Below are 22,955 nucleotides of genomic sequence, written 5' to 3'. Positions count from 1 at the left end.
TTGCAATTCCTGTGTTCCTATTTCCTGACCAAATACAAGGAAAAACAGGTCTAGATACAGTTTACCTGTCCTTGTGTTTTCAATGTACCCATATATTGGTAGCATAATTATTGTAACCATTAGGTCGTCTTTGGCTGTATCATAGTCAGTGGCTAGGAGATGGTGAACTGACAGCGGGACACTGCCTCCCTCATCAACCTGAAAAAAAAAAACAAGGTAAAAAGAAGCGGAACAAACATGCTTCTGAAACAAAAACAGGTTCAATAACCATTGCCGAAAGGCCTTTATAATCAGTTCAAGGAGGATTTCATAGATTCATAGATATTTAGGTCAGAAGGGACCATTATGATCATCTAGTCTGACCTCCTGCACAACGCAGGCCACAGAATTTCATCACACGAGTGTCTTAAACTTATCCCTTTACCTGTTTCTGCATGAATTCTTTCGCTCACTCTTACTACAGGTCACTGCTGGAGTATGCAGGGGGTAAATCTCAATTCTTCCCCTGACACTGCATGTTTTATAAAAGTTCCTGCCCCTCCCTACCCATAGGATATAAAAATCCAATGTAATGCTGGGGCTAGGTTGAGTAAGAGCTTATCTTGCCCCAGCAGCAGTCTGCATGCCACTGGGCTAGTGTCAATACAATGGGAGTGGTCTAAGCAGCAGAGTGTACCCCACAGTGTCACAGTGACCTGTTGGGGGTTGTGCTGGGTTGTGGTTTGCTTAGTGGGAAGCGTTTGATGGCTAGGGAGGGGGAGTGGAAAGCTGGGAAGGGAGGGAGAACACATTAAAGGGTTCAGATAAGCACTCTGAAATGGGACATGCTGAGCCAAACTTCCAGATGTTTTTAGGTTCATCCATCCCGAGACTTTTGTGTGTCATCTGGTGATACAATGAGCCAGATCCCCAAAAAGTGGAAAGCAGCACACTGCCACGGATATCAATGGAGGCACACCGATTTACACCAGTGGAGGATCTGGGCCACTGTGTGCAACGGAAATGACTGGATGAGGTTCAGGGACATGGTGGTACTGTTAACTTCACCAAATAGTTTCACAACACTTTAAACATACAAGATTGCATGTGAGACACAATGCTTTCTCGCATCTGTACTAGACCCCAGTTCACCGTGGTTGCACAGCAGCCAGGAAAATAACTGTTCAATTGTTTATGTCACACGTGCTTCTGCTACAACTTCCTACATTCTGGGCAATTACTCACAGTGATAAGGCCAGCAAAAGCAATGATCGAAGGCTTGTTCTGGACAGAGGCGATAGTGATGGTAAACATCTGGCTGTCGAGCCGATTGTTGTCAGCATCGAAGACACTGAAGTGGAAAATATCTGTGACTGGCTGATTGTCAGTCTCAAACTCAGTTGAGTATCTGTATCAAGAATCAGATCAGCGAGTCAGACAGACAGCCTGCTGAAAGGATTTCACTTCCTATGTTTAAGAACTGTGCGGGCAGGAACATGCCTCTTTTCAAGGAGATAACAAGTCCATCCTTTCCTCCTCTATCTCGTCCATCCAGAAAGAACGAATATTTTCCCATGTCCTTGGGCGAGTGGTGTTGATCAGGAAAAGGCGGGTCTGAGCGTGCTGGCTAGTCAGCCATAGTGAAAGAACATTCAGATCGTTCCTCACATAGCGCATTGCAAACCCGATGTGCAATCACGCTCTGAAAGACTCTCAGGGAAAGCAGGACCCAACACCGGGCGGTTAGGGAAGAACACGGGAGGTGAAGGTTATTGTACAATGAGAGTATTGTCCCAACAGATCAAACCTGCCTTTCCCGAAAGAAATATGGTTTCATTTTTCTTTTCTTCTAAACTTTTAAATCTGGACACTTGTCTCCAGTCCACCTGCATGGCAGAGACGTGGAGTGGGACTTTCAAAAACACTCAGCATTGGCCTACCTCTGCTTCTCACTGAAGTCAACAAATTCTCATCATCTTCAGTAAAAGCAGAGGCAGGCCAATGTTGAGCGCTTCTGAAATCCTACTGTTTCTATCATGATTTTTCTATGATTTTTATTCACTGACTTATTTACGTGCTTAAGCGTTATCACCTTCAGTCTCCACTTTGCTGATGTTAATACACAAATGTTCTGACAGCATCATTCCCCTGTGCATAGTTGTTCAGTCTAGTCTGTGCATGTGTATGAAACTACATCTATATTGTTGAAAGGATACAGCGATGCATGGATCTTAGTTTGGTGTCATACAGCAAGAGCAAGTATTGGCTCCTTCTGCATAGGAGCCAATGACAGGCTCAGCTTTGAGCCTGTCTGGAAGGGAAATCCACAAATCAGTGGTGCAGTTTATTAACATAAGAATGGCCACACTGGGTCAGACCAAAGGTCCATTTAGCCCAGTATCCTGTCTTCCGACAGTGGCCAATGCCAGGTGCCCTAGAGGGAATGAACAGAACAGGTAATCATCAAGTGATCTATCCCGTCGCCCATTCCAAGCTTCTGGCAAACATAAGCTAGGGACACCATCCCTGTCCATCCTGGCTAATAGCCATGGATGGACCCATAGGTGCCAACTTCTCCTGGCGCCGGTGGGTGCTCGCGCGCCCCCACCCCTGCCCTGCCCCCATTCCAACCCCTTCCCCAAAGTCCCCGCCCTAACTCTTCCCCCTCCCTGCCCCATTGGACTCCTTCCCCAAATCCCCGCCCCGGCCCCACCTCTTCCCCGCCTCCTCCCCTGAGCACTCCACGTTCCCGCTCCTCTCTCCTCCCTACCACAGCTTGTTACGCTGCAAAACAGCTTGTTACGTGGCGGCAAGCACTGGGAGGAGAAGCGGGGGTGCGGCGTGCTCAGGGGAGGAGGCAGAGGCAAGCTGGGAAGGGGGGTGGGGAGCTTGGCTGCTGGTGGGGGCAGAGCACCCACCAATTTTTCCCCATGGGTGCTCCAGCCCCGGAGCACCCACGGAGTCAGCGCCTATGGATGGACCTATCCTCCATCAACTTATCTAGTTCTTTTTTGAACCCTGTTGTAGTCTTGGCCTTCACAACATCCTCTGGCAAGGAGTTCCACGGGTTGACTGTGTGTTGTGTGAAAAAATACTTCCTTTTGTTTGTTTTAAATCTGCTGCCTAGTAATTTCGTTTGGTGATCCCTATTTCTTACGTTATGAGAAGGATTAAATAACACTTCCTTATTTACTTTATCCACACCAGTCATGATCTTACAGACCTCTATCATATTCCCCCCCCCCTTAGTTGTCTCTTTTCCAAGCTGAAAAGTCACAGTCTTATTAATCTCTCCTCATATGGCAGCCGTTCCATACCCGTAATCATTTTTGTTGTATCACTTTTTCAGCATGGATAGTTAGAAAACACTGTTTCCTGTTGGAGCTATAGCACAGAGGATACCACTGTTCACACAATACCAGCCAAGTATAGGAGAGACATGAATTAGGTGTCAAATGTTTCATGACTGGAACTACTTCAAGTAAAGGATATTTTCTTTTATATCATCATATTTGGTATTACCTAACTAAAAAATCAAAATGACAACACATATAGAGACAGATTTTGAAGACGTTCAAGCTAAATAGCACCGTGTGAGCGCAGCAATACTCTATTTTGTATACACAATCACGGTCATTTTTATTATCACAAGATACAACAGTGTAGTTATGAGACACCATCTCTGCTATAATTTATAAATACTGTATATCCCAACATTAATAACATATGTTCCCTGCAGGTGGTGCTCTGAAATTCTCGCTGAGCCCAAGAAGATACGGTGTGGTGAAAAATACCTGTTTATTACCTGATTCTCTGGTTGTTGATATCGTCCATGGTGAAATTATAAACCTCAGAAAGCTCTTCAGAATGCTGCCCAGGTGTGGTCCGCATGATGGTGCCATACATGGGCAGAGAAATTAACTGAATTCTTATTTTCGAGCCAGCAGAATTATTGTCCTAATAAGAAAAGCAAGACCAAGCAGCAGTGTTTGCTTTTGTTTCTTTATGGTGAACATGAAAGAAAAAAGTCAGGGGGTGAAATATATAGATACTGGGCTAGAGCCTCAATTAATGTAAACCCTCGGAGCGCCTTTCATTTCAGTGGAGCCTTACTGATTTACACCTGCTGAGAATCTTGCACAACATGTACCTTCATTCTCTCATAACTGAGAAAGTGTTCTATCTATCTGTGTCACACACACACACTCCTTGGGGTATAAGTTGAGCGTATTTCATTTTCAAATCACATTAAACACCAGAATTAAAAGTAGAATTTACCTTCCCAATAATACCCAGTTGCTGCCCCCTCCCCCGCAAAAGGTGGACTGAAATATAATTTCTATATGGCAGAGAGAATATACAGAGACTGAGCTAAATTCAGCTCTTAGTTACACCAATGTAAATCTGGAGCAAATTCTATTGACGTCAGTGGGTTAGTTCTGGATTTACACTGGCACATTTAAGAGCTGCATTTGGCCCATTTAACTATATTATGCATATCCAACTGTATGATACTATATTGACGTCTGCATCTTTATTAAAAAGTTTCAGGTGACCACATATACCACAGCGTCAAAGTTTTAAGTCACCTTAGCCTCAACATACAAATAAATAAGCCTCTTTCCCTTACCCGCAATTGTAATTCCACTGACTTCAATGGAAGTAAGAAAAGCAGGTTTTGACCCATAGACTTTCATTACATACATTAAGGGAGCAAGATTTATGTTTTACATAAGATTTGAGTGCCCACAAAAATCAGACACCTAATGTCGACTTTTGATCATTTCACCTTCCTCCACCACAAACAGTGCTATTAAAGTGATGGCACCTGAAATCCTTTTTAATGTACTAAAGTGTGTCTGTACTCTGATCTCTTTTCCTGGGTCCTTTTAAAAATGATTTCCCAACAGTGTAGTCAATGCAAATCTGATAAAATACCTTAACATAAATTTTTCAGTGCACTGAGTGGTGATTTAACCATATAATCACAAGTGAAATCCCCCAACTACCATGTGGAAAAGCTCATTGAGTGACATCAGCCTAAGTGACATCAGTTTATGTAATTACGTATTGTTCATGATATCACACCAGTGATGCCAACTCTTGCCACATGGGTGTTTCTCTTACAGCTGCAGCTCCTGCAGTCACATGATTATGTGAGACTCTGCTTTCATTTTTTAAAAAAGTGTCTAGCCTTCATGGTGGCAGAGAAAAGCCTGAAAACATGAACCTAGAAACCAGAAAGCAAAGAAAAAGCCACCATGTATTATTTTTTAAAAATCTTGTGATTTTTAAGCCAAAGTCATGATTTTTGAATGTTTGGGGTTGGCAATACAGTCATACTGTGACATACAAAAGGCTGTTATTTCTAAGAGTATGACAGGGTACCCTCTAGGACAATCGCATACCAGCATCAACCTCCTGGACACCACGATCAGCTTCAGCAATGGAACCCTACAGACAACTGTATACACCATACCTACCTTCATAGATCCAGTAAACACTCAAACACATCAAGAAATCTGTTATCTGCAGCCAGACACTCAGATATCACAGAATATGCTCTGAGGAGGAAGTTCGGAATATATACCTTAACACACTTAAAATTGCCTTCACCAAAGGAGGACTGACTACCAGAGAAATAGATCACATCATGGAACAGACCAACCAACTACGCTGAGAGAACTTGCTTCATTTTGGAAAAAAAACCAACCCTGTGACTGCACACCCTTAGTTATCACCTACCACTCTGCACTGGCACCCATATGAAATATCAAACAATTACAACCAACACAGTCCTTACTCAATTACAATCCAAACCCCTTCTTCTGGCCTTCAGACAACCCTTCAACCCCGCCAAGCTCATTATCAGAAGCAAGCTCCCTAGAGACCAGGCCACACCAACTCAAAGCAGCACCAGACCCTGCCATAACAACAGATGCAAAATCTGCAGACACATCTCCACTACTACAATGATCAACACCGCCCACAACACACCTTTCAAGATCCATGGGTCCTACACATGCCTGTCACAACATATGGTGTATCTCATCCAGTGCACTAAATGCCCTGACAACAACTATTTATGTTAAACAATCTATTGCACCTTGTATGTAGCTGTGACGCTTGAGTACCTTTCCCAAACCTGAAGAAGAGTTCTGTGTAGTTTGAAAGGTTTTCTCTTTCATCAACAGAAGTTGGTTCAATAAAATATATTACCTCGCCCACCTTGTCTCTCTCAGGTATTTGTATGTTATTTGCAGAACAAAGAACAGGCAAGTCAATTACTCAGCTGTAGAAGTGAACTAGTGGGATTTTAAACCAGGGGAGCACAGGGTCAAGTAATCTGTGTCTTCATCAGAACCTGAAGAGGAAATTATAACTCCCCCAACCTAACTTAAAAGTTGTCAGCTTTAAACCATTACATAAGATATGGATGGGACTCCCACATCTGCATCCTCCATAAACTCCCCCCATCCTGTCTTGCTCCAACTCCTACACCCGCCACCCCCCAATTGTCTCCTCCACAAAAATTTGTATGACGGCTCCCGGTGTTGCTTTCCCTCATCCAGAAACCACCACCGGGACAGTTGTTCTGCCTCCCTCATGAAAACTTTGTGACAGTTCCCATTGCTGTTTTTCCTCAACACACACACCAAAAAACCTCATCCCAATCATCGGCTCGTTGATGCCTTTTCCCCCTCCTAGCGCTCAGGATAACACCGAGCACGTTTCATCTTCAAAGAGCTTTACAGATATGAGGTAACATTTTCAAAAGTGCCTAAGTCCTATTCTCAAAAGAGATATAGGCGCTTCAGAACCTAAGTTCCATTGACGTTCAATTAAAAATAGGCTTCCATGGGCCAGAGTTTCAGTGGTATTTAGGCACTTAAAAAAATGCAGATTGGCACCTAGCTGGATTTACAGAAGTGCCGAAGTGTATGTCTAACTGAAAAACAAAAACACAACCCCACAGCAGCGCACCTGAGAGCCCACGTCATGTCAGGTTTGTGCTACAGGGCTGAAAATAGCAGTGTAGCTGTTCCGACTTGGCTGCAGCCTGGGCTCCGAGATCCCCCTGCTCATGTGTTTTCAGAGCCAGGGCTGCAGCACAAGCAGGAACGTCTACACGGCTCTTCTTAGCCCCACAGCACAAGCTCCAGGAGTCTGTTGACCTGGGCTCTGAGACTCGCTGCCCTGAGGTGGGTTTTTTTTGCTGCTTAGGTACCTACCTCCCGTTTAAGTCAGTGGAAACAACTACACACAGGGAAATGATGCTACCCTGCTTAGGCACTTTTGTAAATGCCACTAGCCACCTATCTGCCTCTTTAGGTGCTTAAATACCCCAGTAAATCCATCCCTAAATCACTTATGAAAGTGGGACTTAGGCTCCTGAGGCACTTCGGCTGAAGTGGTGCGTGGACATTGCAGTAGTCATCTCGACAGGAGCGAATTTGACCCTGGGTGACTTTCTGGGCTCTTAGGTACAATAAGTATATATTCCAGGAGCTCATTCAAACCTGTACTAAGTATCCAAAGGGCTAGTACTTTAAAATGCAGAGGAAGACATGCTGTTAATAAGTAGGAACGACTTCCTAGGGGCCATTTTAATCTGTCAGATGAACAATTTTCAAGCTGCAATGGTCTATTGATTCAACAAACTTTTATAATTCTGTGATTTTTATAGGACAGAATATTGGCTCAACAGATATTAATACACGATGGGTGAAATCATTTGGCTTTTTATTTATTTTTTAAGTCAAAGCAGTTTTGTTTTTTTTAATTTTGCGTTTTAACAAAGACCAAAAACATATCAGAAATGAGTGAACTTCAGTACAAGGTGGGTAAGGTAATATCTCACTCTGTGTAAGCTCAAACGCTTGTCTTTCTCACCAAGAGAAGCTAGTCCAATAAAAGAAATTACCTCGCCCGCCTTGTCTCTCTGATATCCTGGGACCAACGCAGCTACAACACTGCATGAACTTTTGTATGTCATTTAAATCTGTAAAACTTGAAAGAGACCAAGGAGATTTTTTTTGGAGAAATGGTGCAATAATATTGCTTTCTGGATCTGACACCTTTATATGGGTAGGTCCCATGTTTCTACCCAAAGCCTTTTTTTTTTTTTTTTTTTTTTTTTTTACAATTAAGTTATATAAGCCCTGAAAATAGGCCATTAAAATGCTTATAGTCCCTTCAATTGTGAAGCTTGTGTACAGGTCCTGTCTACGAAATCCACTGCTAATTCCATTGCTACAAAATCCACTGCTTCTAGCAAAGCACCACACTTCTGTGACACCATCGACACTGGAAAACTCACAGCATACGCAAGCAATGTATCACAGCATGATGTCACAGAATTCCTGGTCGTTCTTTAGCAAACAAGGAAGAGCCAGTCAATATCAGGGAGGGAAAAGAAGTTTTAAAGAAGATTATTGCTGAGCAAACTCACAGGCCCGGTTAGTGAGGGTGTTTGGTGCATAAATATGGGATTAACTCAATTTTCACTTTTGCTTTGCAGTTCACCTTTACTTCAGTCAAATATGTATAGCCTCGAAAATCTGGTAGGATGAAAGAGCTCATTATTCCCTTTTTGGCAACTGTAGTCAGGGTATAGTAAAAGGCTGAAGTATTTGACAAGTATCAACATCCTGAAGGTGCAGTGGTCTCCTGAGGGGAAGGAAGCTAACTGAATGCACTGGGTTTAGGAAGGAATGGATACAAACTTACGATGTAAGCAAGGTGTGATCGGGAGAGAGTCACAGAGCTTTTACTAGCCACCGTGACTGTCAACGAGCAGCCAGGGGCCAGCCGGGGACCTTCGCTATCCATCAAGGACACTTCAACTTTCAGCACCGTTGTTGCAGTGGTAACGCCGTCAGTTACGGAGATTTCCATGCTGTCCTCTGCTACTGATGAGCCATCATGGACATATTGTAAAGCATTTCGGGTGACTTCCTCATATGTGAAAGTGTCTCCTTCCCAAAAAGAAATATAAAAACAGTGATGACTCTATCCACTGCATGAAATTAATACTTTAAGTTCAGATCAAATGCCTCGGGCCCAGATGAAGCAAATCACTTAAGCACATGCTTATCTGGTATTTGATGCACCCTTTACAGCTGTGTGAGCTCTGATTCTATCTGAGGGTTTCATTAATGAGCTAGAATGTATGCAGGGAGAAGCCATGACCTTCATAGTAGTACAGAAAAACTGTGACAAAATGAGTAATATTTTACTAACAAACTTTCCCATTTCTTGTCAGCGCAGCATTCTTCTTTTCCTTCCATGTCCTTCTAAAATCCACATCTCTTGCCAAGGCTTCCAACACCAGGGCTACTCCCTCCCCATCTATTCTTTGCATTGCTTTCCCATTATCCCCATTTTACAGATGGGAAAACAACTTGCCTAAGGTCAACCAGCAGGCCAGATGCTAAGCCAGCAATAGAACCCAGATCTCCTGAGTCCCAGTTCAGTGCCCTACCCACTAGGGAATGCTGCCTCCTGGATCAACAGAGCTGGGACTTGATTTGGAGTCTCCCCCTTTCCAGCTGAATGCCCAAACCACTGGGCTACTGAGGGGTGGGGAGTCACTTTTTCTCCATGGCAAATTTTGAGAGGTCTCAGTTTCGTCCAGATACAAAATGGGAAAATTTCTGGTGGACAGGTGAACTGTTACCTGCCCAGCTTTAGTGAACGTGTTCAGTGCTCTGAAAATATTACTCAGTCAGCTCTCTGAAGAGCTCGTGACAGGCAATTACTAGCAATTTATTATTGACAAACAGATCCTAGCTCAATTGCTTATTAAAAATTAACAAAAACACACAGATAGGGAAAATATACTGCCTTGGTGACTTCCCCCAACTTGAATTCCTCCCCTTCCTGCTCAACTCACCTGCTTTCATGTGCTTGTGGACCCCAGCGTTATACCTGAGCAGAACCCCATGGTGAGGAGGTTCCACCAGCTCAAAGAAGAGATCTTCAGGAGCTGTGTCTGCGTCACTTACTGCCAGTTGTATCCCTGCATCGGGGGAATACACAGCGCTAGCGTCGGAACTGTAGTCTGCGCTACAGCGAACCTTCCCTTACAAGCAGCACGTCTAGCATATGCAATTTTACATGCATTAAATGACAGAAATTAATGGGCTCTAATTGAGTTCATATTTTAAAATTAATGTAATTCTGGAGCTCTCATCTCCTCCACACAAATGTCTGTGGGTCTGCCTGCCTGGAGATAATTTGTCCCTGGTGATGCTGAGGTCATGAGTTCAAACGGAGACGTTACTGCCAATCAAACTTACAAGTGACAGCTAGCATGACCTTCAACTCCTAACCATGTGGGAGGGGACTGCATCCAATTGTCCATGTGTTCAGACAGCCCCATGATGTAATGTGAGTGGGTCTATGAGTCCGTCTATAGAAATGAAACACTTCCTTACCCTAGCACATAGAGCTGGGCAGCATGTTCTCATAGACCAGACAATGTTATGTGCTACATTGCTAATACCGGGCCAGAGTCTGCCCCCTGCCCCATGGCAATACAATGTGAGGAAGAGAGCGGGGAGCCCTCCCGCCTTGCACAGCCCACCAGAGCAGGTCCGAATGCAGCCCCTGGACTAGGCAGAACACAGGGACCGGAAGCACGATGCTCCCCTAGCAGCAGCTCGGCCAAAAGGGGGAGAACAGACGAAGCCATGGGGAAGGGGTATATGCCGGACCCTTCTAAGAGGTGCAGCAGTTTGAGCTCTTGGAATGGAGGTGCTGGGCTCAGCACTGCCACCAAAGCAGGTTCTGGGCTAAATGCCACAATCTAGCCCCTAGCAAAAGAGATAGGCCCACACCGGAATTTGAACCAGCTGCATGTGCTGGGCTCATGGTGATGACCCCAGCCTGTTCAGCACGTTCTCAGAGTCATCCCTTCAGCCGTGCTCGTTCAGAATAGTGCCTTTGCTACACGCCCTCATGGCGCCTCACCAATTGTAGCCTTGCCACCCTGGCTGACCTCCAGAAATGGAGCTGTGACCTGGAACACCGGAGGCTGCTCATCCGTCGAGAGCAAGTGAATGGTAAACGTCAGTTCAGGGGTGGTATGTTCTCCGTCGGACACTACAACCAAATGTAAACACATCTGCATTAACTGGCTTGTTTTAAACGACACGTTGAAACGCACCTAAAAAACATATTCCAGGCTGGCTGCTTTTCACCACTGATTGTCAAGCCACAGTAGTTTCTCGCCCCATCCCCCTCTAATTACCTTCCAGACACAAGACTACATAATTTAGGAGTTCTGAAAAAACTGTCTTCCTTTATCCCTAATCCGTCCCTGGCAGAACTAATGTACTGGAAGAGCAGTGCTGACTCCATGTGTGCGTACACACATGTGTACGCCTCTCTCTATTACAGACTGCAGTCTGGAGCCAGAACACACGTGGGTTACCCAGAATAAGGGATACTTGGCATGCCCATGCTAGGCAGCACATTGAAAAGGCTTAAACAAGGTAACAAGTTATTGCACACTTCAGTTTTCTGAAATGTTTCCATACTACATTTAATAATCGTTGAGTCAAACTTTGCTGTCCTTACTCACGTCAATGGGATTTTTGACTGAATCAGACCTGCAGGATTTGAATTGATGGTTAGAAAAAGAGGCATATCTGCTATTAAGAAAACCAACTCCTGGCTCCTACCAAGGAGTCATTGTCTTCCATGCATCTTAATCCACAATTTGTGAAAACAACCATTCAAGTATTTCTGGTGTACTTTTACTTTCACAGACTTTTACTCAACACTCGTAAGTCCCTGAAATGGGAGCTGGGCGGGCAGCAGGCAGGGAGAGGTAAAGCAAAGGACATTAACAGGAAGGAAAAAGTACTATGACCCTTATGCCAGTGAAAGAACAGTGATTAATATACCTGTGAAACTGAAGTTCACCGACTCTGGGAGACCTGCAGGGGGAAAACAAAGTAGAGCACATTTGTGACTAGCATAGGAAAAAAATAAGGTCACATGGATTTAAATCCATTTTGTTTTCAACAAAAACTGGAATATCTTTCCTGACATTTTATGGAGGCAGCTTACTACATATGCCTCAATTCTGGGTGTTACAGTCAGGAACTCCTAACTTTTAATTCCAGCACTGCCACTCGCCTGCCATGCAGCCTCGGAAAAGCCACCGAGTTTAGACACCTCCATTAGTGGTTATTTAATTTGCGACATCTTGGGCCTGGTTTCTGGAAATGCTGAGCACTGACAAGTCCAACTGAACTGAACTCAGCTCTTCTAAAGCAGTAGGTACAAGACGTCCCAAGATGGGTACTCGAAATCAGTGGTAACTTTTGAAAGTGTAGCAGTTAGCTCCCCTCTGTCTCAGATTCCGTATCTGTAAAATGGGAATGCTAATTCTTCCCTACTTCCAGGGCTATTGTAAGGATTAACTGCTTGTATTCCGCTTTGTAATTGTTAAGAACTTGGAATTTAATACAATTAACAGAGAAATGTTCTGCTATTCAATGCTACAAGGTAGCCAACATTACAAAAGAGAATTGCATAAATTGGTGTTTGTATACCCTGACAGGCCCAGCGATTTACTAATAATTGCCTCTAGGTTTCATTTCCTCAGCACACACAGCTCTGCAAATCAGGGAGTGCTAATATCACCATCATATTTCACTGACTGAGTTGAGTTCACTGCAGACAGAGTGATGCTACTTTAATAAAACTTGATTTGCACATTGTAAGAAGGCAGGGTGGGGTTTACCGGCCTGTACTTGCGCCAGCCCTCCTGTCAGTTACTCATTTTCGGCTGTCTTTTCAGAATGAGGCTCCAGGATTCAGAACATTGCACAGCACAGCCACCCATCATCAGCAAATACAGAGTCGCTCACTTGTTACTGAGTCAATTTCTACACTTCTATTTCCAACAGAAGTAGCTCAGTACATACAGACCATGAAGAAAAGCTACAGTAGAACCTCAGAGTTATGAACACCAGAGCTACCTACTGACCAGTCAACCACACACCTCATTTGGAACTGGAAGTTCACAATCAGGCAGCAGCAGAGACCCCCCCCAAAAAAAGCAAATGCAGTACAGGACTGTGTTAAAAGTAAACTACTAAAAAAATAAAGGGAAAGCAGCATTCTTCTTCTGCATAGTAAAGTTTCAAAGCTGTACGAAGTCAATGTTCAGTTGTAAACTTTTGAAAGAATCACCACAATGTTTTGTTCAGCTCCGAACATTTCAGAGTTCCGAACAGCCACCATTCCCGATGTGTTCATAACTCTGAAGTTCTCCTGTAATTGGTTCTATATGTCACCACCAGTGAACTAACCACTCCAACACAAACAGAGCTACTGTACCCTGTGAGGCACCATACACCTCTATGATAGAACATTAAAAAAAAATCAACTAAAACACTCAGGGCTAGATTGTGCCAGACGGGCACTGCTCTAAGCAGGGGAAATACAGAGCGTTGCCTTGTCCTCCCTCGTGCCCGTGGAGGGACTTTGCATGAGGGAGGCTTACTCTGTGTAACTAGGAAGGCAACATCTTGGTATGAAGGGAGGGGATGGGCCACGGCTTGACTGCCTTTGTCTAGGGCAGTGTGCAAAGGGAGAACACGGAGACTGCAACTGGGTGCAGAAGCAGGGGGTGCAGAAGCAGGGGGACAGGGAGTCTCCTTCATCCTCTCCCCCACACCCATACAAGGGCCAACCAAGTCAAATTAAAACAAGTTTCTAAATATCACATGCTTTCTCTTCTAATTCCACTACAAAAATAGAACATCCCAACAGACACTAAAAGTCAGTAAGAACGCAATGATTTCTTGAGGAAGAAGGAACTTGCTTTGGCCCATCAGACTCTGTACTGCATGCCTGTGCATTGTTGGCTTTTGTTTTCACGACACCCATTTAGGTTAACACACAGTTCTGAAAGGCAGCCCCAGACCAGGATGCAAAGACAGCCCCCTCTTTCCATTGGTTTATCTCCACATTATGAGGGACTCTTATGTGGAGTTACAGGATTAGAAAACGATCAGCTTATAATACAACCTGAGTGGTTGAAGAACATTTTAAGAGAGCCCCTCTTGATGCCAAGTGGACAACGTGGCCCTACATTCTTTTTAAATGTACATAATACACTTTGAAGAATGGCATTTAACATAAGGATTTGTCCCCGCTGAAAGAACTTGGCTGCATATCGTATTGCCATAAGGCCTACAGAGTTATGCATGTAACATGATCCCACACCTGTCAACTTGCCATACCCAAACTAGGAAACAGTATGGGGCAAAGATCCAAAATATAGGAAAGTAACAGTTACCATCCATCCATCTACTGCAATATCCAATTTCCAAGAGTGGGTCAATGCCAGATGCTTCAAAGGCAGTCATGAAACCCATAATGCATTGAGTTTTGCAATACTGTCCCATAATTAGAGATTTCTGTCATGAGTGACAAAAAATAAAGGGTAGAATCCTGGAACTATTGATGTCAATGCCAAAAGCTCCTATTGATATTCATGGGGCCAGGATTTAACCCAAAGTACAGAAAGTTGTGGGATCATTTTCCATGGGACCCGTAACATTCTGAACAATCTCAATTTCACAATTCAGCATTTCCACTGTAAAGAGTTCACAGTAATTCAAGTCCTAATCCTGCTCCTCTTGAAGTCAATGGCAAAGCTTGCATTGACTGTGTCTTCATAGTTTAATGGAAGTGAGTTTGGCCCATAACAGTGAGAGAATGCTAGTTTTTTAGAGGGAAAGAGGCACACCCAGGTCTGTAATGGGAATTAGTGGAGATACTTCCACATTCTTGACACAGAGCTAGTGAAGAGCTGGTGTTTCTTACCAGCAAAAGAGAATGCCATAATCTCTCTGACGTGTGGAGCTGCAGTGGGTGGACGGTAAGCAATCTTGCCATGGTTTATATCCGCTTGCGTGAAATACTTGACTGGGGAGAGGGGCCTGTCTCTGTGCTCCACAATTCCTAGAGAGACAGAGAGCTCATGTTAACAAGAGGCATCCATTTCATTTTTAACACTGAACAATCAAGGCTCTGCCACTGTCCCTTCCCCCCTTGTAGTGCTATTTATGTCTTCGATGTTATCTCTGCTTATGGTCTCCAGAATGGGTCACCCAGCCATAGCCCAAAGCCCAGATCTCTGGACCTAACAGAGGACATTGGGAATTAAACAGAGATTTCTAATTAAGTAAGCGCTGCAGATGCTTACGGATGGAGAGGTGAAAAGAGCAAAACCATTGGGTGCAGTGTGCCACGTATTCCAGACGCTGACATTACAGAAAGCTGGCTGGGCACTGCTCACCCCTCTGCTCACCGAAAGAATCAGGTTGAGAAACAGATGGTTTGAAAAGTATTGAAGGAAAATAGAGAGATTAATAGCTGCCTGCACAGACAGATACTTTGGATAAAGCTAGAGAACTTAGAAGAAATGGCAATAAATGCACAGAAGTCCTTAGCCTCCAACACTAAGACTTTTGTTTTAAAAAAAAAAAGAAAGCACATTAATAGCACATCTTGCCTTGATTTGGCTGCAGAGGTAGAGTCACGTTGAACATGATTTTCCCACTCGGACTCTCTGAGTCTACAAAGGAGAGATGATGCGGCTCAATCACGGTCACACGATCCTCCAGCGCCTAAAAAACACATTATACAATGAACACAAAAGCCAATGGTACCTGGAGATTTCCTCAGAAATACAACAAATCAATTGAGAGATTTGTTCCCCAAACGAACCAATCCTTAAACACAAGAGTCTCCAAATACCTGATCTTTAAAGTTATACATTTAGATCCCTGACTGCGACGTACTGGGAGAGCCTTGGCCAAGTCACTTGATCTCACTGTGCCGTCTGTCCAACGGGGCAATACCCAGCTACCTTTAGGAGGTGCTGTGGGGTTCGCTAGTGGGTGAAACGTACCTCCGTGCAGAAGGCCAGCGCAAGGCTTATTCACCACCTATGTCTCACTTATGACCTAATGTTTGTAAACCAGATTCAGATTCTCATAAGGAAGGGGCTACAGGAACGTCAAGTATTAAGCATTAAGAAGAGAGAGCACTTTATTTTACCATCATGAGTCTTCCTTTCTCCAGAGAACCAGTGGGAATCAGAGATGAGCTAAACTGAGATTTTACATCCATGCAAGAAAGTTGGACCCTCCGCTCCCCCCTTATACTCTTGTGCTGGCTATCCTGACCTGGGCGTGGTCTGGGAATGGAGGTGTGAACAGAGCTATTGCTGCCTCGATTTCCCTCACCAATCCAGGGACTGGTAGGCCAGGAGTGAACAGAGTCTTGTCTCTGCCTCTCCCCCACATCCAAACACACCAGCCAGTACAGCAGAGCTGACGGGGCAGGGTGTCTGCTTGTCCTGGGATGGCCTTGCTGCAGACTGGAGCAAGGGGGAAGCAGAAAGGGATATGTGCCTCAGAGCAATGCTTCTTTTACAGCCCCCCTCACACACACGTTTAGCAGAATGGATGAGGAAAAAATAATAAATGTGATTTAAAACTACTGGGTGAAGATACAAATCATTCCCTAGCCAGCTTATTGGTCTAGTCAGATCTGTTTTCAGTGAATCTGCTTTTTTAAAAAGATCCTGAAAAATTTCCAGCAATTTCCATGGGAATGTCAAGGAGTAGCAGCTTTTCCTTTTCTTTTCAACCCTTTTAAAAACAGCATACCGTTTCCTGCGCTACAAGATTATCATCAATGCTGGGTCAACACAACACTTCAAAGGAGCCACTGTGGGTGTGAGCACACTGTACTGCATATTATATATTGTGACGGGGCAAGGCCAGATGGCTATAGAAAAGTAGCGGGAGATAGATATACTAGCTCCAGGCTAAACAAATCCCTGGTACCAGGATAAGTGAAATGGCAGCTGCTCCAGGTCAATTAAGACACCTGGGGCCAATTAAGAACTTTCCAGAAGGCAGGGAGAACGTTAGGTTGATTGGGACACCTGAAGCCAATCAGGGGCTGGCTGAAACTAGTTAAAAGCCTCCCAGTCAGTCAGGTGGGGGTGCACGTCAGGAGCTGTGGGAGGAAGTTTTGCTGTTGGAGAGGCTGAGTAGTACACACCATATCAGGCACAAGGAAGGAGGCTCTGAGGTAAGGGTGAAGTGGAGCTTGAGGAAGTGAGGGCTGCTGTGGGGGAAGTAGCCCAGGGAATTGTATGTCATGTTTCTAAAAGGTCAGCTACCATAGCTGATGCTATTAGGGTCCCTGGGCTGGAGCCCGGAGTAGAGGATGGGCCTGGGCTCCCCCCACCACCACCTTTACCCCCCTGATTAATCACTGAGACTGGGAGACAACAGAGACTGTGCAAGGAAGGATAACTTCTCCTCACCTCCCTTGCTGGCTTATGATGAAAATGGCTCAGTAGACTGTGACCCTTGTCTCTAGGGAAAGAAGGGTTACGTGGAGGATCACAGTGAGCCTCTGAGGCTAGCGAAATCCACCAGGAAACGCGGGACCCACGGAGGCAAGGACAGAGCTTTGTCACAATATATATAACTTGTGGATGTATGATAGTCTTAATCCAGTGGAATTAACTGCTGCAAGAGGTCATGGAGTTAAATACTCCAGCTGGATCCTAAAAGGACCCAGATTATTTCATGATCACCAACATCTGTAGCTACACAAGCTAAGTTAATTACATGGGCAATTAAACCCCCTGCTTTAGAGCATGAGATGATCACCTGCTGAGGATCAAGAAGATTTTTTTCCTCCCATTCACCATATCGGGTATAGTCTACTACCTTATAATACTGAAAATATTGTAATAGCAGTATATAAATCAGTGGTATACTGCTACCCTAGAATACTATGTTCAGTTCTGATTACTGTATAGCAGAAATAGAAGAGATTCAGAAAAAAGAAGCTACAAAGAACAGAGGAATGGAAAAATCTCCTTATTAGGAGAGATTGAAAAGACTAGGAGTGAAATCCTGGCCCCACTGACATCATCAGTAAAACTCAAATTGACTTCAACAGAGTCAGGATTTCACCCTGAAAATGTTTAGTTTAGAGAAAAAATGAAGAGGGAATGTGATAGATATATACAAGATAATTAATGTTACAGGTAGGTTTGGAAAGATTCAATTTTTATCGGTCAATGTCAATAAACAATGATTTCACTGGACACATACAAACTAATGAAAAAAATATTTCCATTGATAATAATCCAAATTTACAGACAGGCAAAGTAAGGAAACTGCTGCTTGGGAACTTATTAGAGTCCCACCTCAATGTGTATATAAAAAGGGTTTATAATGCCAGTGTTAGCAGAGGATTTTTACTTCGTATATTTTGACATGTGATGTTGACAGTTGGTGTTTTAACTCTGATAAAGTTTTAATTTTTAGAACGTCAGTGTCTACTGCTATGAAATGGCTGTTGTCTGACCCTCCCATCCCTTCCAGTAGCTGAAAAAATTTCAATTGATAAACATCTAAAAACAAATGCTTAAAAATAAATAACGATATTATCCGTCCAAACCATATAAAAATAAAAAAAATGAATTCTGCCAAGCCTTGTTACATGGAAGATAAACTGAGGACTCATATCTATCCTCTCTTATAATACAAGAAGGGGATATTCAGTGAAATGGAAAAACAACAAATTTAAAAATGTAAAAGGTATCTACTTTCCTAATTAATCTATTACTTACAGCAGATAATATTGTGGAGAACAGTAGGATTTAAAAAAAAAGATTACATTTATATGGATAGGAGAAGATGTGCAATATTATTCAATGGGATATAAATAACTATATTATAGGTGGGGCCTGTACCACCATCTATTACTGAGGTTGCACAACGCATCCCATTATAAGACCCTATTTTCAGTTGCTTATAACTTTGCCAAACTTCAGTTGTTTGGACAGAAATTTTCCATGCTGGGTGCCTGCATCAGGCTGATATATATATATTTTTTTTACATTTCAGCCAACATGGTTCTGCCATTTTAAAGAACAATGCCAGGGGGAAATTTCTTGTGGCCCTTACTCCGACATGCTCTAGAGCCCCTGTGCTTTGGATCAGGGACTTGACATTTGGGAGGGGTCCTTTTACCATCTCTGTAAAAATCTGCCCACATCCGGCCAAGTTATAAGCCTTTGAAAGTTTGCACATGCTCACTAGAGACTTGCTAGAGCTTTATCGCTAAAATCTCCAAAGATTCTATCCTCATTGAGCATGTCCAAGCTTCTCATGGCTTCTAGTGCTGTGACCGGACTGGGCATGAGCCATTCCCAGACGGAATATGCTCCATCCCTCCACAAGTCCCAGGACTTTCCTAGCATTTGAGTGCTCAACTTTGTAACCTTAATAATATACTTTTAACACAATATTTTGCTATGATTACATAGATAGATGCTTTCATGCTTTAGAGTATAAACCAACTACTAATAGGTAAGATTGAGAAGAAATTTCCTCTATTCCATAATTCTCTCATCTAAAGGATTCTTGCACCTTCCTATTAAGCATCTGATACTGGCCACTGTCAGAGACAGACTACTAGACTAGATGGACCACAGGCGATCCTAGGATGTATCAGGAGAGGCATTTCTAATAGAGAAAGAGAAGTATTAATGCCAGTGTACAAGGCACTGCTGAGACCTCATCTGGAATACTGTGTGCAATTCTGGTCAGCCACATTCAAGAAAGATGAATTCAAACTGGAACAGGTGCAGAAAAGAGCTACTAGGATGATGAGGGGAATAAAGGGCCTACCTTATGAGAGGAGACTGAAAGAGCTGGATTTATTTAGATTAGCAAAAAGAATGCTGAGAGAGGATATGATTACTCTTTATAAATACATCAGAGGTGTAAATACCAGGGAGAGTGAAGAGTTGTGTAAGCTAAAGGACAATGTTGGCAGAAGAACAAATGGATATAAACTGGCCAAGAACAAATTGAGGCTGGAAATTAGAAAAAGTTTGCTAACCATAAGAGGGGTGAGGTCCTGGGTCAGCCTCCCAATAGTAGTTGTGGGGGCAAGCAACTTAATTAGTTTAAAGAGAGAGCTGGACAAATTTGTGAATGTGATTGTGTGATGGGGTTGTTTGTGATGGTCGGGGGCAGGGCTTTCAGTTTCTGTCATATGTTCCTAAAGCTCATGCTTTAGGGATTTCTCCACCCCTCCCACACCCACGTAATGTGCTGGGTTGGGTTTTTTAAAAATCTCCTTCCTGTGAAGCATCAGGGTGGCCACGGTTGGAGATCGCACACTTGATGGGGAGGACCAGGACTCTGTGGTGGTACTGAGAATTCGCTCTCTTGGGTGCTTGGCTGGCTGGTTCTTGCTCACATGCTCAGGGTCTAACTGATCCTTACAAGTCATGTCAGGAAGGAGTCATCCCCCAGCTCAGATTGGCAGTGACCTTGGGGTTTTTTCACCTTCCTCTGCAGCGTGTGGGTGCGGGTCACTTGCAAAGATTACCTGAGAAGTGTCTCACAATCATTTCCCTGCCACTGAGCGGGCCTTGGTCACTGGTGAGCCTCAGTCACTCCTATTCTCTGCCTGTGGCACATAATAGCCTAGGCTTCTATGGGCTGTAATACTTTGGCCTAATTTTGGTTGTTGGGTTAGCGTGCGGGTGCTGGGTGTTGCTAGGGGCCTGTGATATACAGGATGTCAGACTACATGACCTGGTGGTCCCTTCTGGTCGTAAACTCGATGACTATGTATGGAATTCCCATGTTTCATTATTACACAACTGGCTAGATCGATTATGAGGCATGATTTTACCTGTCTCTGTAGCGTCAGATACTGGCTAATGCTGAAGGCAGGATTCTGGACAACATGGACTAATGGCCCTAGGGGTCTAAGGCCATGATTCTATCCCTGGCTCTGCCAATGTATGACCGTGGGCTAATTATATGTGCGCTCTGTGCCTCAGTTTCTCCATTTGTAAAATGAGGACAATGAGATTTAGCCACCTTTGTAAAATACTTTGAGATCCTCAGATGAAAAAGTGTATTCATTATCTTGTATGGTAAGCCTGTCATTCCTACAGTATTTTCTTGTATCCAAATACAGAGCACAATGAATAAAAAAAACAGACAACCCCAACCTTACGTCCAGTGCTCAGTGTGGGAGTATATTTGTCCTCAGCCTAGTTGGATTAAAGTTATAGTTTTTATGCTGCCATTATGCACCATCAAAGCAATGTTCCTGACAGAATACATCTTAAAAAAACAGCTTGGAGTAAAAAGCAAAAGAAAATTTACTCTAATATACACCGTTCATTAAATAAATCAGTATTTCGGGACACCTGTTCAACCCCACTGTTTTCAGCACATTTGCACAAGTGTATCTGAAAGGAATTTAGAAAACAATTCTGCTGATGATGCACATGAAGGAGAATTCAGCTTGCTACCTCTCAGCTACATTGGCTCTGCGCAGCTAACAGAAATTGATGGCAGTGAAAGTTACTTTTTGACATTGATGCCAGCAGATATGGCTCTGAATGCATAAAGAGAACAAGTCTCATGGTAACGATGGTGTCAATTTTACAGAGCCACTTTTTGGAATAAAAACTGCACTTTAACAATCACAGAATTTTCTTCCACCCCACAAATCTGATCTCAGCTTACACTCAGCTAGCGTTTGCCATCAGAGAAGCTACATGCTCACCTCATCAATCATATCTTTTGGGAAAGGTGTAACTTGATGCATAATTGAAAAAGGAAACACTATAGATACATGCCCAGCTTAATCATCAAACTTTCACTTAACTTCCTTTGACCTTTCTAGTACAGATCAATCAAACCAGTCTTCTGCCGTAGAAGGACTTAGCAGTGAGCTCATTCTTCAGCAAAGACGCCAGTCTAATTCTGAAGGAATTTAGACATTTGAAAACGGATTAGCAGAACTCAATCACGCTGATGTGGGAAGTGCAGTCTTTTTATGATGAGAAGATTTAATGTTATGGTCCCTTTGTAATTGCCTCCAAGGCATATTTGTCTCTCAAAGAGGCAGCAGCATTTGCAGGTTGTGATGAGCCCCGTCAAGTAAAGCACAATATTTTATGACACTGTTGGATTTTGTGGTGTGTAATTAGCTATAAAATCCAGCATTGCATGGAGCAATCAGACACCTCCCCCGTGAATCTTGTTTTAAAAAAAATTCAAAGGAAAAAGATACATTACTGAATATTGCTCCAAATAACAGCCTGAACAGATTTTATTGATGCCTGCAGAAGGTTGCCCCTATTTTAAACCTTCATAAGACCACTGGGAGCGGTGAGATAATCATGGCACGGTTTCACCACTCCCTTCAGTTCCTTCACCCACTCCTGTCTTCCTACCTCACCAACCTCAACATGTGGAATGAACTCCCTCTCGGACTCATGGCCTTCCTCCCTCAATGCCACCTGGAAACCTATTTCTTCTAAGAAATCACATGCTATCGCTCGCCAGGTTAGCACTGATCCTTTACCTACCCAATATGAAACGGCAAGAACTCCCCACCCACCCCATTACACCTGAAAGGATGGTCCAAGGATTAGGGTGCCGGTTTGGAGCTTGTGAGACCTGGCTTCACTTCCTGGCTTCATTACAGACTTCCTGTGTGACTTTGGGCAAGTCACTTAAGGGCCAGATTTTCAAAGGCATCTATCTGCATCTTTAGGCCCCTGGATGCCTAGCGGAGTTTTCAGAAGCACCATGGTGCCTAACTCCCATTGACTTTCAATTTCAGTGGGAGTTTGGTAACTAAGCGCTTCTGAAAATCCCACTTGGCGTCTATCTGCAACTTTAGGCACCTAAATAGCTTTGAAAAGCAGGCCCTAGTCTCTCTGCTCCTTAACTGCCCATCTATAAAATGGGCATAACAGCACTGCCCTACTTCACAGAGGTGTGGTGGGGCATGCAGATACTATGCTAATGGAGGTTGTATAAGTACCTACAATAGGCAGATCTAAAGTTTTCTCTATCCTCCCAGTGTGT

General features: G+C 43.6%; 1 protein-coding gene across 1 annotated transcript in view; it reads right to left on the bottom strand.

Annotated features, from left to right (window-relative positions):
* The window catches only part of FRAS1 (Fraser extracellular matrix complex subunit 1), a 295,924-nt gene that overhangs the window by 62,904 nt on the left and 210,065 nt on the right, over positions 1–22,955 (bottom strand). Inside the window, exons 33-41 of the mRNA XM_074950462.1 lie at positions 15,521–15,635; positions 14,830–14,967; positions 11,892–11,924; positions 10,954–11,085; positions 9,875–10,000; positions 8,710–8,957; positions 3,785–3,936; positions 1,225–1,387; positions 66–198 (exon numbers count right to left, since the gene is read on the bottom strand). Coding sequence (XP_074806563.1) covers positions 66–198; positions 1,225–1,387; positions 3,785–3,936; positions 8,710–8,957; positions 9,875–10,000; positions 10,954–11,085; positions 11,892–11,924; positions 14,830–14,967; positions 15,521–15,635 — 1,240 coding nt within the window. The remainder of the gene's footprint in view (positions 1–65; positions 199–1,224; positions 1,388–3,784; positions 3,937–8,709; positions 8,958–9,874; positions 10,001–10,953; positions 11,086–11,891; positions 11,925–14,829; positions 14,968–15,520; positions 15,636–22,955) is intronic.

This window comes from Natator depressus, chromosome 4 (assembly GCF_965152275.1).
Source record: "Natator depressus isolate rNatDep1 chromosome 4, rNatDep2.hap1, whole genome shotgun sequence".
Classification (NCBI taxonomy): Eukaryota; Metazoa; Chordata; order Testudines; family Cheloniidae; genus Natator; species Natator depressus.
The sequence above is the reverse complement of the archived record's forward strand: the minus strand, read 5'-3'. Positions and strand labels throughout refer to the sequence as shown.